This window comes from Trachurus japonicus, chromosome 14, assembly GCF_045865225.1.
Source record: "Trachurus japonicus isolate A0001 chromosome 14, Traja_1.0".
NCBI classification, from domain to species: Eukaryota; Metazoa; Chordata; class Actinopteri; order Carangiformes; family Carangidae; genus Trachurus; species Trachurus japonicus.
In genome coordinates this window covers 13,761,106-13,782,063 of record NC_140920.1, presented here as the reverse complement: position 1 = coordinate 13,782,063, position 20,958 = coordinate 13,761,106, and the positions used below count along the sequence as shown (strand labels likewise).

Genomic DNA, 20,958 nt, shown 5'->3' with positions numbered 1-20,958 from the left:
GCTCAGGTTCTTGCGTCAGTTCAGAGGAAGCAGCTCCTGGAAAGCTGCGATCTGAAGTTGTGAATCTGCAGTTCATTAATGAAAAGAATCAATTAAGCAATAAATGGAGGATTTTACTCTGGCACACGAACCCCTTTGAATAGAAACTGCTGAGTCCATATTTTTAGCTAAACAGTAACATAGACCAGCAGTTTCCAGGTCGCTGTAATCACCAGGAGAGGAAGTGTATCCACTGTTTTACATAACTTAATCACACCTTTTGTGATCTCTAGTGTTTGTTTGTTTTTTTTTCGTCTGTTTACAACGTTGCCTCTGGGTCAACTATATTTAGACCATCTCAAATCAAGTGTGTAAATCAAGTGTGTGTGTGGTAAACTGGCCTTGATCTGACCTTTTAGGTAATTATCTCCATAATTGCAATAACATACACAGATAAATTTTGAGACTCCGCCTGCAGAAGCAGCCTCTCTCAAACCTCGATGATGGGGGTTAACAATATACTGCAGGTTTTGAATGACAAAAAAATATGTATACTGATAGCTTTTCATATACACTGCAGTGATGGGACTTAGATGGATCCACATTTGACATGAGAAATGTGAGTTAATCTGTGATTGTGCAAGTTTGGGGGATGGCATCAGGAAAAAAATTGAAATTATGGGCCTGGGGTTGAACTGTGAGGTGCAGATTTGAAGTCGGAGCCTTTACGCTGATGTGAAGAAACTGTGAAGAATTGGTTTAGGACCAGTGAGCTGGATGGAAGTAGCTGCGTTACTGAGCAGTTTGGCTCATCACGCCCTGACATCAATAACAGACAGAGTCTCATGGCTTTTAATTCAGAACTGTTGTATTCTCTGTGATCTAAATTTGTGGTGGGTGAGTGTTACTCTTTGCAACAGATCAAACGAACAAAAGCCTTCACTCAACATCAAACACAGGCTCCAGCAGAGACCTCAAGTAGAGGAGCTGACTACCTGGCACAAGATAATGTTTACACTTACTTGGCAATGTTAATTCAAAGATCAGGACTCTGCTGTCCCTCGGATGAACCAAGGTAATCTTTGACAGATTCTGGAGCATCACATGAGCCTGCAGGCTACTGCTGCTGCTGCTGTTGTTGTTGGGCTGAGCTGCATTGTTGCCAATGTGGGATGGCCGCTCACATAAATGTGCTCCAAAACGAAATATGGACGCAGTTATATTGAGTTAATGAGGCTTATTATGACTTTCAAAGATTTAATCAGCTGTAAAGGCTGCTACGTTGAGTTAATGATACTTCACTTAAATTAATTCATGTTAATGTGTGAGAGCATGAGACACCAGGGACGTGCAGTTACCTGGACAGTTGACTCAACACTATACAGAGATTTTTCTTGAGTTTGGACTGTGAGCCCGAGACGCAGTGGGAAACGACCCTCTTTCCCCGTCCTCATGCAGATACGAGCATCTTGCTCTCATGTCTCTCTCTGCTTCATGTCCCTCCTCTCAGGTCTCTGTCCGGCCGCATCGTCGGAGGAGTGTGGTGGTTCTTCACCCTCATCATCATCTCCTCCTACACGGCCAACCTGGCTGCCTTCCTCACCGTGGAGAGGATGGTCTCCCCGATCGAGAGCGCCGAGGACCTGGCCAAGCAGACGGAGATCGCCTATGGGACGTTAGACTCAGGCTCTACGAAGGAGTTCTTTAGGGTGAGTGTCTCGAGTGGCTGTCGATTCGTCTGTGCCGTCACTGTGTGCACCGTGTAACGAGAGCTGCTCTAACATAATCCTAATGCTGGCCAGAAGCACAGAGCTGAATTAGTCTGCAGAGCTTTCATGTGGCTTTTGATTTATTGCCTGCCGGGTAATGAATCGAACGAATAATCAATAAAAGAATGTCTAGAATTGTATTTTTCCCTGATACAGCACTAATGCTTCAACTACACTTGATTAATTCAGTGCAGTTTTATTAAAAAGGGAGTTAACTAGAACTGTGGGAGTAAACAGTTGTAAGAAAATTGCACGCATTTGTTTTGTTAAGTGACTTAAAAGGCGTTGCTTTGGGATGGATGGTGAAGATTAGCTCATGTGTTTCCAAGTGTCAAAGCAGCGCAGTGTGAAGCACAGGAGGGAAAAACTGTGATTCACTGTGCTCACAACAATAACTTTACAAAAAAAAAAAGATTAAACCTTTTGGCAACAGAAATGCTTAAGTTATACAACTGTGAAAATAGATTAGCACCTTTATGATTACTGATTATTTCCTGTATCTGTGTTACTTGAGTTTTTCCACCCCTCTAGTAGACCAGTAGCAAGTCTGAGCCTTTTTAGTCCAATGTGAGAAGTAAATGATTATATATATTATAATGTAATATATATTGGACCCATTTTTCACAAACCGCACGTCTCCAGAACATTCTGACACAAAATGAAATTTTTCAGACCAACAGATCAGGAGAAAATCAACTTTATTCAGGACCTGTCACTGTCTCAGAACCACATTCTCACAAGATTTCTAGGAAGGCTAAAATCGTTTTCCAACTGATAACCACATGTTTAGCAGGTCCAGACTTGTTTTTTCATGGATTTATACTAGGGTTACACTTTAAAACTTACTTGACATCACACAATCCAGTCTGCTTTTGCTGTGGGACAGTTCCCACTTAGGAGACCTGAACTATCCCATCATTTCAGTATCTTCTGTATAGAGGGTGTTTGCTAATATATGTAGATTAATTTCCATAATCTCCACAGTGCATAAACATCTTCTAATAAGAAAAAAAAGATTAAACATCAAGCATTGTTGGCCATTTAGAAAGGCAGGTGGCAGGTGGTATAATCCTTGTGTAATCGTTTTGACACTTGCGGATGACATTTTTGAAATTCTGCATCAACTTTGTGAAGCTATTGCTGCCTATATTTCCGATTTGTTCAGCATTATAACACAGATGAAGTGAAATGAAAGGACAATTTAGTCTGATTATCAGGCTTCTTCTGTGTGTTTGAAACTGTAAAGAAAAAAAACTTTGAAGAGGAGCTACAAGATGTCATCATAATTCCAATTTGTAGACCTCTGTAAGAAAAAAAAAAAAACTTCAATCTCAAAGAAGGCGTCCTATTCCTCAGAAATGGAAATGTCATTCACATCCGATGTCCAGCTCTGAGCTGTGCCTATTTTTAGTCCTCCTCGGTCTCTGGGTGCGATCGCTCCGAGTGAGTCTGAGACATTTGATAAATACAAACCGTGCACTCTCTCAGATTTGGGAGTGATCAGTGTTTCAGACGGCGGCTCAGACCCTCAGGGTGTTATAGCATCACGTCTTACACTTCTCTGCTGAGATTTATAGACAGCTAATGCAGACATACTGGAACACAGTGAGGATAATGCAGCGTATTTCTATTAGATTTACTTATCGGCTCCATTTTACACCCGCTGCTGGTTGGAAAGGGCTTTCTTTTCAGCACAGAGTCAGTCAAAACATAATCAAATTAAGGCATGCACAGCTTCCGGGAGAAAAAAGAAAACACATTTTGATGAAATTTTTACCTTTGCGATGAAATATTCCTCTTCTTGTTCGTGCGAGGAAGAGCTTTTAGAGGGATGGCGTGTATAACGTCTCTGTGGCCTGACTGATTTTTTACAGTATAAAGGCGTTTTGAGCAGACTGACATGATCTGCTGTGTCAAGCTGAACCGAGGCTGCACCGAGGTCGTGCAATCAGCGTGATCAGTGCTTAAGAGGTCATCTGTAACTGGCTGTCTCCTGCACTGCAGTGCTTTGAAACAGCACTGAAACTCATGAAAAATGTGATGGCTCAGAAAGAGAAGGAGAATATCCAGAAAGCTGCACCAGAGGAGGCAGCAGGAGAATCTTAATGGTTCTTTAAATGACACCAACTCTTTCAAAAAATCTGTTTAGGGGATTTATAGTTGTCTCCAAAGAAAATGCAAAGTAAATGTATGGAATAAGACTCCTACTGAATCACACGGCTGCCAGAGACTCCCTTCTTTTACTGTGTAATAACTCAAACTAGACTTGTAGCAGAGGCCCAGATATTATCACTGGAGAGACAGACAACAGATGCGATACTAAACTGGACCCTAAAGTTTATTGGAGTTGTTTGTCACTTCGTTTAAAAACTCCTTATTCCATTCAAATCAAAAATGAGTGGTATGAGATGATAAAAAGACCGACGTGACGTGCAGTGACGTGGCACAAAACAGAAACTTTTGACTCAGTTTTGACGAGTCCGCTGGGTGTTTTTTATTATTATTATTTATAATTCAGCAAAATATCAAACTGATTATTTTAGAGGCTTCCTTAGTGAATCATCACATTAAAAGCAGCAGATCCAGAAGCAGCAGCAGCTCCACTCTGTGGATGTGCTAATCCATGAAGTATTTGGCAGGCTGTGATTTGTCAAAGGTGCTCCTGAGGAGATAATTGACAGGCGTGGAGTGACTTCATCCTGCGTGACAAATATTCTGCTTTTCTTCCTCCAAACAGTCGGTGCAGAGGAGCCATCTGAGCAACGGGTTATTGAAAACTGGTGGTGAAAAGCTAATGATTAATACGAGCCGAAAATACATTTACAGTGATCTTCAAAGAAGATGCATCACCTATTCCAGGTCGTACAGCCTCCTCAGAGTACGCAGCATAATGAAACCCAATATCTGCATATATACTGTAGTTATCAAACCACTCAGCTTGGAGTAGCTTTTTTATTGAAATAGATTTGAACTTTTAATTCCTGCTCTCATCTAGATAGATCCATTTGAATTTACTTCACATGTGACATTTAGCCAGCAGCAGGCAGTTAGCATAGGTTATCCTGGCCTGTTTTTACATGGTTGTTTGTACTAGAGACTTTAAGGACTTTGGTTTGTACAGAGTAAAACAAATGAAAATGGGTCATCTTAAGAGGTTTGATTGAACAGATTTTTTTAAAGTATTTGCAAAACCTTTTGCTGTTTCTCCCTGTTCCCAGTATTCATGCTAAGCTAAGCTAAACTAAGCTCTAGTTTCATACAAAGATGCAGTGGTATCACTCCCCAAATGTGAAACTATTCTAAAGGGAATTTCAAACAATTTAATCCACATTTCAACACATTATTTCTTCATAAATTGCTGAATACTATGTTTCCTCAACCTTCGTTTGCTTCTATTCATACTGAAGTTATGATTTTCTACATGTTTCTACACTTTCGATAAGGCGCTATTGCTGACACTTATTTTGCATTTAGTTTAATGTTGTGCAGTGAATAATGTTGATGTTGAGTTTTTAGACGTTAGTGGAGAAAAGTAGCGAAAGTGCACTGAGGAAATGATTTAAAGAGGTGTTTTCTTTCAAAGTACATTGGTTAGAGGTAATTTCCATCACTCTGTTGCTGCTTAACGAACCATGCAATTATTCAATAACTTTAATTAATTAGTTTCCACTGAACAGCACAAGATAGAGATGAAACACCAGGGCGATTACATATGCTTTGTTTGGTCTGTCATCTCTGTTTTGGGACGTCAGTGTGACAGACGCACTCAGAGGGCTGTGAATCACTATCAGCTCTTCAATCCACTTCTGACTGGTGGTTAAATTGGAGGCTGAAATGATTTCAGTTTAGACCAGTTTGTTTGAAATTCATCGTCGGCCACAGGATATGATATTGGTGGATACATTGGTCATTAATGATGAATAATTTGTCTTAAATCTCGACTGCTGATCAGACCGACAACACGAGGAGTTTCACAGATTTCCGCACCGGCTCCTGATGAGCCTGCGTCTTCATGTAACCCAGAAAAGAATTGCTGTTTTCACACTATGGTCCGGCCTGTCATCAGTTATTATTGTCATGTTAAGAGTGTTTACATGAACACTCAACTGAACTGAAATCGTGCATATGTCAAGAATGATTCACTCGCTAGCCCGAGCCCACAATCCATTACATCTCTGGTGAATTATTTATGTTGCAGTACACAACAACTGAGTTGACATAGTTTGTCAGTTCACTGCGATGTTTTCTTTTACTTTCACCTACCAGACGTGATGTGGGACTGACTCACACAGCTGCTGAACACACAATCTGGATAAAACTGGATACACAGACTTGATCCTTCTGTATCAAATGCTATAAATAAATACATGGCAGTGCCCAATTATTAAGGACAACTGAAATAATTAAACACGTTGAACATGAGTACAGAGTATTATGCCAAGTCCATTTCCAGTCCAACTTTATTATGTGTGGTAAATAAGAAATAGAATAGAATAGAAAATTATTTATTAATCCCTAGGAGCGAAATTCAGATCGTCCAGCAGCTTACATTACCTAAAATGATATGATATAATGATACAAAATGATATAAAAAGTCAAACATCTACCTATCAAAAGACATTGACTACCATCAAAAAATCACAAATGTCATATAGTTTTTGAATAATTTTAAGTTATAAAGATATTTTGATGTTTGTGCACATTTTTCTACTTCCTGTTTTGTCAGATTATGAAGTTGACTGCAGTGTCATGAATACGGTCCTGACAAACTTCCCCTTGAAAACATTAAGGAAATATGAGAAAGTTTCAAGCCAGAGTTTCCTCTGAGATGCTCCTCCATTTCCAAGCTCAGAATACAAGGTCACGTTAGCCCAGTTTAACGCAGCCTCTCTCTGTTCCCCCTCTATTGTAGACAGCTGTGTACTCCTGCTCCCCGGTGGCCGGCGATCAGCCTCTTGCTGGCCATTTTTAGCAGCGTACTGAGTGTCAGAGCGGGGCTGTGCTGTGCATGTCTGTGGCTGCTCCAGCTGGCAGCCGACTGCACCACAGAGGTGAAGCTGTCACTCCCAGAGTGAGCGGGTCAAATGCGTAAAAAGACAGAAGTATTCCTGAACAAACTGTGCACACGCTAAAACAACAAATAACACAAATTGATGTTTGGCCTGTCATGTGGAGTCGCTGATATTTGACCCTGTTAGAGCAGATGAGTGTGAAATAATGAGAGCCTGTAACGTGTGATGTCAGTCTTCGTCTGGCCTGGAGTGGTTAATAACGGTTTGACGTACCAAATTATTGGAGAGACATGGTTTTTATTTTCCCTGATTGCAGAAGTCATTTAAATACAGTGACCAAAAGGATGAAAATAGTATTTGTCGGCTGCTCAGACAAGAACTGCACGGGCTCGACCACAGCAGGGGTCCATTATCTTTCATCAGGCACCAAAGAACAAGACAAAAACACATTAATTCTCTGAGAAATCAGCTAAACTTAGGTCACTGTGCTGGTTTGGTCCAGAAATGTTCAAAACAAACAGGAAAAAAGAGACATGTTACAATTTGTTATTGTAACACAAAGGCTTTGCCACTGTCTCTATGTGATAAGAAATATTTGTTGAACTTTCTAAGTTTTTCTCTCTGTTTCACAGTATATTTCCCAACATACTAAAATACATGTTGCATAAACAGTATATTAACGTGAAGTGTAACATATTTTTACAATGATAATCGTCAAAATCATCTTTGTTCAGTAAGGTTTTAGCCCCAAATCGATGGATTTAGATGGATAATATTGTATATAAATGTACCAAAATGTAAAAATGACAAATGACCTAATTAACAGTCCTTTCAGCACTTTGAATATTCTGTTAATAACCTACAGTGCGGTTACTGTAGTCGCTACGTATTTCAAAAGTGTTTGACACATTTAAAAGTTACATAAGCACCATTGTCAGATCAAGTGTAGGCTACTGATTGATGTGTAAAAGGACTGATTTGATTTGAATACATATCAAACGATGACGACTTCAGCTGTAACCTGCTGGTCGGAGCACACGCCGAGGAGGAGGAGGAGGAGGAGGAGGAGGAGGAGGAGGAGGAGGAGGAGGAAGAGGAGGTCAGGGCTGTCTGTTATTATTGATACCAAACATGGTCGGCAGTTTGCTTCTGCTGAGCTGCCAGATTGTCAGACTTCAGGCTGCTGGCACCAGGCCCACTACCTCTGCTGCACTGTTTGCATTTAAAGGGTAAATCCACTCTGAATTACAAGAGGCGAAAGTGTCAGTGCTCTGTCCTGTGTGTGTGTGTGTGTGTGTGTGTGTGTGCTGACATGTTGAAACACATTGCACTTCAGAAATGTCCCAACAGGTAATTACAGCAGCTGTAATGACTGAAGACACCTGATGTCCCGTCACTGTTTGAGGTGTGGGGTGACGGGCAGCAGCAGTTTCCTGGCTGGACCGCACCGTCAGAGCCAGCTCTGTAATCATGACTGGTGCTGACTGACTGCCTGTGTCTCCACTACTGCTCAGTGGAGTGCAGAGCTGCAGTCGACCAAGCAGCTCTGGTTCCTGGGGACCTGCAGAGCAGCAGAGGAGCCTGTCCAATACACTGAGCCTCACCTCCATTATGGCAATAAACTGCTCTCATTAGACGCATCATTGTTGCTAAAGGAGGAGAAGGGGAGCGAGAGAGGGAGAGGGAGAAGTCGTTTGTAACAAGCCTTCGTACCAACCACTTTGTCCAGTTTCACACATAAAACAGAGAAAGTCTGACCTGCCTCTAATACAATCTGTTATGTTCTGGAGTTGAAAACAAGTTAAAATGAAACTATGGTGGGTCACAGAAGTTGGAGGCTGTGAGATACACGATAACAAGTAAAGTGTGTCTCAGAGTGCACCAGGTTTAGTTAAGTTTAAGGCTGTGGCCTGTTACTGCATGTTAGTCTATTTTTGGCAGAAATGAAGCAAGAAAAATTGTCTTTTTCTTTCATTTTGTAAGTAAATGTGGCTAAAATCTCAGCTCACTCTCTGTTAGAGGACGTCACAGATCTGACCACAGGCAGTCCAGACACATTCAAGGTTTTGACCTTCTCTTCTTTTACGTGATGATTCAGTTTCTTTTAAGGGATAGTTAGACATTCAGGAAAATTGGCATCTTTGCTTTCTCACTGAGTTTTGAGTTGAGGAGATTGATACCATGCTCAGCACACAGAGTGGTATCTGTCTTCTCATGTAGCTCTGGATAAGTCGGCAACTGTCACATTTCCCCAAATGTCTAACTACAGCGGTTCATTATGAATGTGTTTTTTATCGACTACATCTTACTAACCTATTTCATGTCTTCTCTCTGTGTCCTCAAATGCAGCGCTCCAAAATAGCAGTTTATGAGAAAATGTGGTCATACATGAAATCGGCAGAACCCTCAGTGTTTGCCAAGACCACGCCAGACGGGGTTTCACGGGTACGGAAGTCGAAGGGAAAGTTCGCCTTCCTTCTCGAGTCCACTATGAACGAGTACATAGAGCAGCGGAAGCCGTGCGACACCATGAAAGTGGGCGGGAACCTCGACTCTAAGGGCTATGGCGTGGCCACACCCAAAGGCTCTGCATTAAGGTGGGTGGGATAATATAACAATATTCTCCATGTTGTTATAGTATTCCACCTACCCTGATGTCTCCTTTTGTCATTCTCTTCTTCCTCACTCCTTAATTCTTCTACATTTTTTTTTCCAATTGCATCAATGAGTGAACAGTATTATGAGTTATTTGACTTGAATCAACATGTTCAGCCATTTTCTGTTCTGTCCTATGTATATCTGGTCTGTGTCTGTGTTACTTTCTTCTTTCTCTTAAGGTTATTGGTATACTAGTCACATGCAGTAAATCCATGAATGCTGATGTGCACCGTCACCTTCCCCCCAACCTTGTTTGTTTTGCTCTTTTCCCCTTCACCCCTCTCCTCCCTCCTGTTCTCTGTGGTGCCCCCCCCACCCGCCCCCCTTTTGCATTGCTTCTAATCCAACACTGAGATATTTCATTAATCAATTTGCTAGTTAAAATGCTGGTCTGTCAGTTGTGATGAATGTTAAGCTGCATGCTGGATGTCCTTATCTCTAATTCAACAATGACAGAATGTCCCCATCCCGCACACTTCAGTTACAAGCAATGTAACCCTCCATGCCACCTCTCTAATATTTGACATTTTCTTTGCTGTAAAAATGCTTCTTACCCCTCCACACCAGTGAAAATCTTTACCAATTTGTCCCTTCCGTGCTCCCCTTATATACCATTGATATTTATCTCTATTATTTACTAATATTCTATATTAGATTTCTCACGGACCTGTTCATTTTCTTACAAGTTATGTTTTATCGTTTCAAGAAATGCTGTTAACCTGGCAGTGTTAAAACTGAATGAGCAAGGCCTCTTGGACAAATTGAAAAACAAATGGTGGTACGACAAGGGAGAGTGCGGCAGCGGGGGAGGTGACTCTAAGGTCAGCCTCAATGTCACCAAAGTCGGGTATCCTAGAACAGAGTAATCGGCAAGGCTGTCGTCACTGACTGTAGTCTTTTGGGCCCAAACACACGTTACTAGGTTACCAATGAAAATGCTTGTTTTTCTATTTCTATCGTGCAAATGTGATCAACTGGGAACCCTTTACTTGGCTAATGAAGGAGGAAAAAAAGCCCAATTATGAGAGACAAGTGCAGAATTATTGCCGGGGAAGATGAGAAAAGTGAACATTAGGAGTTTAATATTGTGCTTTGTGACAGAGTAGTTGTTTTTGTGTTCTTGGCCTGTGGTTGTGAAAGACAGTCACAAAGCTTTACATCTGTTGTTTTTTACATCTACAGGCCAACAGGAAAGCTTTGTATCTTCATATGTTGACCGTCCAAATACTGCCAGAGGGATCAAAGTGAAGCTCTAGTCTGATTCTAGGTTATCAGTATCTCTAAGCTGATAAACGACATATGCACTCTCCAATTATAGCCGCCTGGGCGTTAGGCACAGGAAACAGCGTTGTCTTGAGGGGACTAAGCATCACAGGCAAACGTGAGAATTCTAATGACGGAGTGAAAACTAACAGTCCAAACTTTTCTGTCCAACATCCTCTCACCGAAATCTAGCGTAAGACTGACAGAAACCTTTGGTTGGTCTTGATCCAAGGCCAGTCAAAGTCTTTCCATGGCCACCCTGACCTGGTAAACCCTGCACTAGTAGAGTGTTAAGATATGACCAGGGGCTCCATTTGTACAAGAGGATTTGATTTAAATTATGTGTTGTTTTTTTTTCCCACAGTGAACTTGTAGCCTGTCATGTAAAAAAAAAAAGAATAACAATGAATGAGTTAAAATACATTCAGACATTAAAGTGAGACTATGCAACTTTTGCAAAAGCAGCAGCCACAGGTGACAATTACAGAGAAGTAGCACTGATTTCTGATTATTACAAATGGAAAAAGTTGAATAGTCTTGCTTTATATGTCAAGTTAAATCAAGGAGGAGGAATTAAATAAAAGAAGAGAAGGTTTTTCAAACTGTGCACATGCTTTCAAGTATACTATATCTTTACGTACACTGTTTTAGAGCTGTGCACGTCAGCCTCAGCTCTGCAGAAGAGCTCGGGCTTTCCTCCAGGTGGGTCTGAAAAAATACAGACACTGATGAGGATTTGGCTTCAATCAAATCTGTTGTACAACTTTTCCATAAATGAGGCCCCTGATCTTGTGTTTCAGATGCCAGGGCACAGTAAACGCCCTACTGTGAATCCATCTCTGCCTCTGCTCTTCAGCTTGCCTCATGACCACAGCTCTCTTGGCATCTTGTGAGAGAAGAGACAAAGCAAACTTTGCTGTTATCCACTATAGTCATTCATTCCTGAGTGAGCAGGACATGGATACTACCAGTGGTATAACACAAAGAGTCGTCTCTTCTCGTGGGCAATTTGCCTCGACCCCCTCGGTTTGAAAGAGTCAATGATCAGTGTGACACTGTCACACCTGACTGCCATGTTTCTTTGTCCTTATTTCACTTTCAGAAACAGAAATGCAGGTGTGGGTAATTTAACAAAGATATGTAAATATATTGTATGTAACTACCACTGAGAAACATAAAATCAAAGAATGGTTACCATTGTGCTGCTAAAGTTAAATTTGGCACATACATTTAGAAATCTATCAGATATTTTCATATTTGATGCAGTCATGCTCACAGAACTTGGAAGAAGGTTGAAGCCTTGATATGTTTACTGGTATTTTTTTATAAATCAAAGCTGGATCATATGAAATATTCATATCATTGTGGCCAATCTATGTTTCTACTTTGTGATGTTTTTTTCATTGGACATCATACAGAATGTGATTTATGTCTTAATTTGGCCATGAGAGTCAGTACTGTGCATGGGTTTGTTTGTGTTGTGAGTTACTTTGTGTGGTTGTGAATGTTCCCAGATGCTGTTTTCCTGTTTTGCAGACAGACTGAAGGTTAAAGCTCTGGTATCAGAGGGAGCCCAGGTTAATTCATCTGCTACACACAGATGATTAAAAACAACTACAGGAGATGGACACAATATAAGACACACATGTGCAATGTATTAAATCCAATACAACAATAAATAATATCTTTGCGAAGTTCAAATAAGACGTCAGGTAATACTACAGCCCTCCTCAATAAAAAGAAAAGGAACATTAACGGTTATTAAGCTTCACAAATATAGGATTTATAGCACTGGCTGTTGTATTGTATTCTAATAGAGTGCACAGGTGTTCATGATAATCTGTCCACAGCCTGTAGTATTATTAGTATTATCATTATTATTATTATTATTATTATTATTCAGAACGTCCCTTATTCAAACAAACCTTGGTTGAGCAACAGTCTTCATATCTTCAGGCTGGAGAAAAGGTGAAAGTGACAGGAGAGATGGGTCTTAATTGCTAATGTGAACCACCTTATACAGCCCAACATGCACACCATGGTGGCTGTAAACATATTTTTCAGGATCAGAGCTGCACATGGAGAAGTGAGTGGGTGGACTCACTGAGTCAGAGAGAGAGAGAGAGAGCCACCGGTAAAAACAAACCTGAGTACTGTTAGTTGGCATTGAATATAAGCCATCGGTTTATTATTAACGTTCTCAGTGATTTGAACATGGCGTACAGTCAGTGTTACATTTTTAAGATGCAGGCTAACAGAGGAGATCCAATACTTGTTGGTTTTGATGTCTCACACTGCCCATGTGCAGGTGAAATAATCATGAGACCACACTGTGCAATAAGATCAAAAGGAAAACTATAAATTAGAGACACAAGTGATAGCGAGCCTTAGTGAAATGTAGGTGGGCACTGCAGTTTTTCTGCATATAATGTGCAGAACTATAACTCTGAAAGGGAAGTAAACAAAATGGGCCATATTTAAATTAATTTACTTGAAATTATCACTTGTTTAAATGTTTATTTCATAATTTAGTCCATATGAAATGGCAGCTCTATCTAGCTATAAACGGTGGTTTAGCAGTAGTAGCATATAAACATTAATCATGATGAATGACACTGTAGCATAGTTGTAATCAGTATTAGTCTATTAATGGCCTAACAACTGTGATCAATATAGTGAGTTATAGTTTATTGATTTTTCAAATGTTTAAATACTGTTAGATAAAGAAAAGAAAAACGAGTTACATTTAGTTTTTTTTGACCGATACATGTGTGACTTAATAATATTGTTATATTATATAGAATTATAATATATTGACTATGAAACAATATTGTAGATTTTGGTCGCAGGACCTAAGCCTTGGATCAGACAAGCTTTTGTATTTCAGTGTTACAGCTCATAATGGACTTACTATTGCTCTGTTTATAAGCTTGTTCTTTACAAACTCCATGTTTAACTGCACTTGGCAGCTCCATATTGTTATTTTAGGCTGCTGCGTTCATTTGAGCTGTTTGGATGTGTGAAACCAGGTCTGATACTTCACACGTTTCCTCTGTGTGGGGCTGTGAGCCAACTGCTCACATCAGAGCTTCAGAAAGCTCGCAGTGTTTTCTGTTTGAACACTGACTGACAGGTGGAGTTGTTCCCCAACACAGACCAAACTGCAACAGGCAACAGAGCAAAAATACATAAACGCCACAATTTTATGTCTGGAACAAAGTAATTACAAACCCAAGCTGCTCAGAGACGAGGAAGGGAAACAGAAATGATGTTTTTCTCCTCTGAAGTTGCTTCAGCCACGTCTGCCTCCATCATGGTTTCTCTTAGACGCCTCTTATTCAGCCCTGTGCTCTCGTTTTAGGTGTTTAAACTTTTATCATTTTACACAGCGTTCGGTGTTTTCATCCCTATACAGTGAAAATCAAAGTCAGGCTGTTTTTAGTGTGCAACCAAACATCAGCCCTTTGCCTCCAGCCATTGATCGACTGTTTACATGCAATGAGTACAGATCAAATTCAGTTTGATCTCAGTCTGATGTTGAGAAGACGTACAGGAGAAGATATTAATGTTTCTCAACCTGTACCCTGCACGTCACATTAGTATTTAAGACCATGGCCACCACCTGGTGGTGTGTCTGAGGGTCTTTATCTGATGACCAGCAGTCACAGTTCAGAAATGCTCAATAATAACGATAAAACAACATTATCCAATCCAATTCAACTATATTTACAGAGCACATGCCGTCATTGGGCCTTAGTGAACTTGAAGGGACACATATCTTCAAATATAAGATGATGCTAAACTGTTAAGACAAACAATAAAATCTTAATTAAAAATCAATACTAGAATGTACTGGAAGCCAGTGAAGGGAGGCAACAACAGGGCAGGTTGGGACAGGTTTATTAGAAGGCAAAGCCTGGTTAACGACAACATAAAGATAATTACAATAGTCTAGGTGAGTTATCATCAAAGTATGAAGTCAGTAAAAGATAAAAAGGAGTTTGGACAGAACCCTCAGTTGGAAGAAACCAGATTTAATGACAGAAACAAAACAACAATATCACAATCTATTTTGTGACCAAGGTTTGTTTCAATGGGCTAAACATCGAGTGTAGTTCAGGTCCATTTGAGAGGAATCAGAAGCACCAGTGGGTCTAAATGTCATGATATCAAGTTTATGTCCATCCAGGCTTTGATGTCACTTAAACACTCCAGAAATAATTTTGAAATGTCAAGTCTTTGTATTTACAATAACTTAGAAAAGAAGACAGCCAAAATGCTGTTGGACATTGCAGATAATGTCCAATCACAACTTCTTATCTTCATTTTAAGCAGCGGCGATCATCATGATGTGGCAGCGTTGAATCTAAACCTGTGGTTTGAGGGCAGCTTTGTTTTATCTGTTTGTCACCCTAAGGTGCAGAGCCGTGTTTGAACACACTGAAACACAAAAACACTTCAAACCGAGACATGAGTCATTCAGTAACAGTCTATAAAAACGCTTTGATGCTGCGATGCATAAAAGGTGCTTAAACTGTGTTATTATGAAAAATTGCAAATTTTGAAGCAGCACTAGCTCCTTAATGGGAAAAAAAGCAACCTCACTTAAAAGCCTCTTGGTTTGCAATTCGTCCTCATAATGTCTCTGAAATACATCATAAGAGCAAAGATGTTAAGTGTCCAAAATGTGCTTCTGTCCAAAATACAATTACAGATCATTTAGTTCAGATTCGCTCTCTTCTCCTCTCCCAAGACAAATGAAATGAATTCAGAGTTGTACATTTAGTTTCTGCTTTTTGCCTCTGTGAGGCATAATTTTGCGTTTCACTGAGCTCTGACTGGAGAACAGGACAGCAGATCATTCACTTAACACCATGCATGACTTAATTTCATTTATTCTGTGTGTAATCAATCAAAAAAAAAAAGAAAAATAGAATTTGTATTCGATCTGATATACAAAGAACACAGTGGTGAATGCAATATATTTGATGATGTTGGATTACAAACACTGATATTTTTTCTGAAAGGAAATCAGACAGGAAATCAGGCAGTCAAGGAAATTGAGTATAATGTCTTGCAAAACAACCCCACCACCCAAAGAAAAGAAATCTCTGTGTTAAGAGATTGTCTTAGACATCATCTTATCTCAGATAGTGTGAAATCTTCTTTAGAAATTGTGAAGCATTATCTAAACTTGTATATTTTGTCTTAAGACAGGAGACATATTCTAGCACAGGGGGTGAGTGGGGTCACAATGGACACTTCTTTTGCGATTTAAAGGGGTGATTTTGTGAGACATTACCCCTAGTAGGTGTTAATGAAATTGGACTGCTGTGTTTGTCTTGTTAGTCAAGAAAGGGTTCCTGTTAGATCCACCTTGCTAAACATCAAAAAGGCTGCCCATAGCAAAAAAAAAAAAAAAGTGCCCCCAGCAATTACTGCCTCTGTTTTCTTTCATTCTGTGAAAGCTATGCAGCAGCTGCTTTATTATGCAAGTTCAAATCTTTCCTCTTCTTGTGATCAGTGTGTGCCGATTACTCAAAGCGATATAGCTGGGGTCTGGCATGCTAGGGTAGTCATGGATTATGAAAGGTCTTATATTTATATACACTGTAGTATTGCTTGCTATCTGTGATGTGTTGGCCAGGACCCTACTCTATCGCTTTGCACAGTATAAAGTAGTTTAAAAAAAGTTGAATAACATAAAATAACATAATAAAATGTTATTTATGTTATTTCCCACGTGAAGAACTCCTGTAAACCTTGCAGTATTGAAACTCAGTGAACAAGGCATCTTAGACAAGCTGAAAAACAAATGGTGGTACGATAAGGGTGAATGTGGAACCAAGGACTCTGGAAGTAAGGTCAGTCGCTGCAGGTCTTTTTATACTGATTGCAAAATGCATTTTGACCTAACTGTTCATATGCAAACATCTAAAACATACATTCTGTCGGACATGTAAATCATGACATGATATATCTGATATAGTTGCCTGTTTGCCCTCAGAATAACACACGCAGAACACTAAAAACTAGATCTGCTTTTACACATAGTCTGATTTTTCACATTCTGATCATGATTCATTACATTAACATGACTTCATTACTGCTGTATGCACACTATCCAAGAAAAAAAAAATACAGCATGATTACACACTATATTTATTCATACCATAAAATTTTGAAGAATTGAATCATAGAATTGAAACCATTATACTGCTATTTTGTCAACCAAACCTCTATTGAAATTTAGTTTATTGGTGTTCTTATTCATTTGTATGCAAGCAGTGTGTATTAATGCTGACATGACCAGCTAGTTTCCCCAAGGCATCCTTATTCTGACCGAGTCCAAACTGACCTTTAAATACCATCTGAGCACAAAGTGGTCAAATGGTATTTAATAGTCTTGTCTCGTAGAGGGAGTGTCAGAGTAAGGAACATTTTAAAATTCATTTAAATAAGTTTATAAGCCAGTTAACTGACTTTATAAGTCTAATATGTAGAATTTACTGCCCCCGAGGTCTACAAAACATCCCACAGGGTTTCGAATGCAAATGGTAAAACTCACATAAATGAATTTCAATATTACTGTTTGGCTTTTTTATAGCAGCAAAATGGTTCAATTCACCTTCCACGGCTTGCCACTTTGATTGTACTTTGAGTGTTGAAGTTGAGCAGCTACAGTATGATAGTGAATCAAGGGTTTAATCTGTAGACCTGTACGACCACGACCGCCTTCCGTTAGAGGTGGTCTCGTAAAGAGACCATAAAGCAGGATAGACAGCAGCTCTCTACATTCACCTTCCCAGCTCTTTAGAGATAACGTGAGAGGAGGAATTAGACACATTTAAGTTGTTCCAATTTATCTCACTTAAAGGCTAAATTAAGCATCTACACCTCAGAGGGTTTTGTAGACACAGTTAGAAACCTCCTCAGAGTTTCTGTTTAGTCATAGTGCAGCAGAATGAACATGTAGGATTTATGATGGTGTGGGTATAAATGTTGTTTGAGGTCAGCCTCAGAGTGCCATTTAAAAAGTCTTAATGGTGGTCTTTACCTCCCCCAGGACAAGACAAGTGCATTAAGCCTGAGCAACGTGGCAGGAGTCTTCTATATTCTGGTAGGAGGGCTTGGCCTGGCTATGACCGTGGCTTTGATAGAGTTCTGCTATAAGTCACGACAAGAAACCAAAAGACTGAAGCTGGCAAAGAACGCCCAAAACTTTAAGCCAGCCCCTCCAGCAAACACCCAGAATTTTGCCACGTACCGTGAAGGCTACAACGTGTACGGGACAGAGAGCGTTAAAATCTAAAAGGGTACGTCTGCTGCTGCTGCTGTGGTTGTTGTTGTTGTTTCTGTGCTTGTGTTGGACACGCTTTTTTTAAATTGAAGCAGGAATTAAGTGGAATCAACAAATCCCTAAAAGTGTACTTAATGTGAGTACATGTGTAAGTGTTTCATTCATTTCAAGTTAATTCAGCTTGAGAAGTTTCTGACTGAAGCTCTTGAAAGAATGAAAGAATGAATGAATGAGTGAAGTCCTGAGAGTTCATCTAATTAAGTCTCAGCAATATCCACAGAATTCCCAGCATGCATTGTTGGAGTTAAATATAACCAGATCATTTTACCTTTAGCCTGAGTAAATGATGAATATAGAGTTGTTTCTTTCTTAACAATTAAAATAACCGCGAGTTCAATCTCTACCTCAGTGATGGAACATTTGCTGATTGAACATAATTCCTTCAGATCATTGAACTTAATTAATTGAGTTCACATCTCTTCCTCCCCAAGGCAGCAGGGGAACTAAATGTTGCTGAGCTGAATCGAGTGGAAATGATTTGAGTGTGATGGTAGCTGGAGATTTATTTATTTATTTATTCTCCTAACATTTGTTTCTTGTCCTTTGCACATCTCTCTCGGCTTTTGCAGAGATGAAATGTGTCAATTCCCACTGGTGCGTCTGGATGGAAACAGCCACTCCGTGTGACCCCGACACCCCGAGGCTGGCATCCTGGAGGCAAAAGCCTTCTTTCTCATCAGCTTGGACACAAGCCTACAAGTCAACAAGTGCTCATTCTGGGTTGTGAGACCCGTCACACTAACAGAGGGCAATGACGCAACAGGACTTTTGCTTCTGGAAACATGGGATTTGCCTCTTGTAGTGCCTTATGGAGCATTTCAGCGTCATGGCAATGCAATTCAAATTTAATTCACTTGAAAACAAAAACAACAAAACAAAAGAATCTGTGGAACTATAGGGCAAAACGTTGCTTCAAATGACAATTAGATGAACTGTTGTGATTTTAGTTGTTTTCTATTTTCAAAGAAGAAGATTTAACAAAACAAAACAAAACAAAACAAAAAAAAAGCCATGATTTGCAATCAAAACATCCTGGAGTACTTATTAAGTCATTGGAATCCTTTACGGACATATTTTTGTGGTGAAATCTTAAGTTGGATAAATGTTATATTTAGTGAAGTAAAGTCATTTTCTTGTTTTACTATAAGACTATTTTCAGTGTCATACTATTTAGGACAAGCATCGATCAATAAGGCTAAGTATCAAGTAACCTGACGACATTGTACCCCAGTTTTTACTCAGAAAAATATCAGTAATATGAAACTAGTGGTCATCTGAAACTGCTTAGGTGGTGTTACTCTCCAAGCCTGTCGGTCATCATGTACAACTGACTCTGTATTCACTAGATGCTTGTTTTAATTCCACCACGTGAGACTGCAACTGTTTCAACTGCCACTGTTTTTGAATCAAGACCATTTTTATTGAAATGAGGTCCGCTTTTAATCACTTAGTGCCATACTGTCGAATTCAAAAGAATTATAAATCCTTTAGAGACTATAGGAGAGTGACCCCTTTTTACGTAACGGCATATTCAAACGGTTTAACTGAGCTTATGGTTTACACTTTGTACACACTTAGAAGCTGTTCTCATGTAAATGCAGTATCTGCAGCTGTGAATCTCAACATTTTTTGGTAAACGATAACACACCATAGCTTCTTTGGTTGTGATAAGCTTTCTGTGTCTATGCATTATGCAGAAGGTGAGCTGATCAACTGTAAATTGAGGAAAGAGCTATGAATGAAACATTTGTCTGTTTGTATAAGTGAACTTTTTATAAACTGAAGGAAAAACCTAAAAACGCTACAAACCATGTACGCCTACGTTTGTTTAGTATATCAGACTTTCTCATCCCTCTCTCCCCCGATAAAGTGCATGTGAATTTGGTGATAGTTTTACCAAACTGCAGCTCCAAATGGACCCTGGTTTAGTTCGTGTCCGTTGACGACATTTGACCCAGTTTGGTTTTTAGTTTTTCCAGTTCATTTGTATCAGTACCTCAGCCATGAGAGTTGCATGTATGGACACAATGAGCCTCTGTGGAGAGGTCATGTACAAAGGATTTTATTACATTTCCTTAATAAAAGCAGGTTTATATTCATCTTTTTGGACTTACATCTTTTTTACATGTCTGTAAAAATGACTAACGTTCATAAATTGTCAGTGTCAATGTTGGATAAGACAACCAAAGCTATTTTGTTGATCATTTTTACCCATTAAAAATCAACAGAATCTACTGTCATTCATTAGAGGGATGTGTTTGTCCTGCTGCAGGTTCACCACATCATACAAGACACTGTTAATTATACATTTACTGACAAACTGCAGAATCAGCAAACGGGTGTCAACAGACATTATCTAAAGTCATGACAACCTAATAAGTCAGTTATTTACTTTAATCGTGTCTGACTTTCAACAGGGTTGTGGGTTTGTTCTCCTGAGGCTTTTCAGTGTGGAGTTTGCATGTTCTCCCTGTGCCTTTGTGGGCTCTCTACTGTGTAAGTGTACATGAAATACACATCCACACAGGTATGACCCAAACAATATTTTACCTGACATAGGAAAACTTATTCTATAAATGTTCAGCTTCCCTTCATATTGACTGGGAGTTTACCACTAGAACACTTTGTTCAATTCCCTTACAAAAATCAACTAGAGTTATTCTCCCAGAAACATCCCTGTAACTTTAATGTCATATCAGTTCCCTTCGATGACTCTTTATGGCACAGTGAGGTCCATAAAACACAATGTTTCCTCTGCATCGTTTTATGTAACATCTGGGAAGTGAGAATAATCTGTTGTAAACGATCTGCAGCTCCCGTTTGAGACTCTGATCCATCAGTAACAATGATCAGTCTTTATATACTATATACACACACACACTATACTATATTTTATATTATATACTATGTATAATAA

The 20,958-nt window shown here is 39.6% G+C and overlaps 1 protein-coding gene across 3 annotated transcripts in view; it reads left to right on the top strand.

The window, feature by feature from the left end:
- The window catches only part of LOC146974412 (glutamate receptor 3-like), a 68,720-nt gene extending 48,580 nt beyond the window's left edge, over nt 1-20,140 (top strand). Inside the window, exons 12-16 of one of the 3 annotated variants that reach the window (XM_085797710.1) lie at nt 1,490-1,688; nt 9,110-9,357; nt 16,431-16,545; nt 17,748-17,997; nt 18,611-20,140. In XM_085797710.1, coding sequence (XP_085653836.1) covers nt 1,490-1,688; nt 9,110-9,357; nt 16,431-16,545; nt 17,748-17,993 — 808 coding nt within the window. In that variant the 3' untranslated portion in view covers nt 17,994-17,997; nt 18,611-20,140. Of the gene's footprint in view, nt 1-1,489; nt 1,689-9,109; nt 9,358-10,124; nt 10,240-16,430; nt 16,546-17,747; nt 17,998-18,610 lie in introns of those variants that run through there. The other 2 variants (XM_085797711.1, XM_085797713.1) reach the window with 2 other exon arrangements.
- The last annotated feature ends 818 nt before the right edge of the window (nt 20,141-20,958 follow it).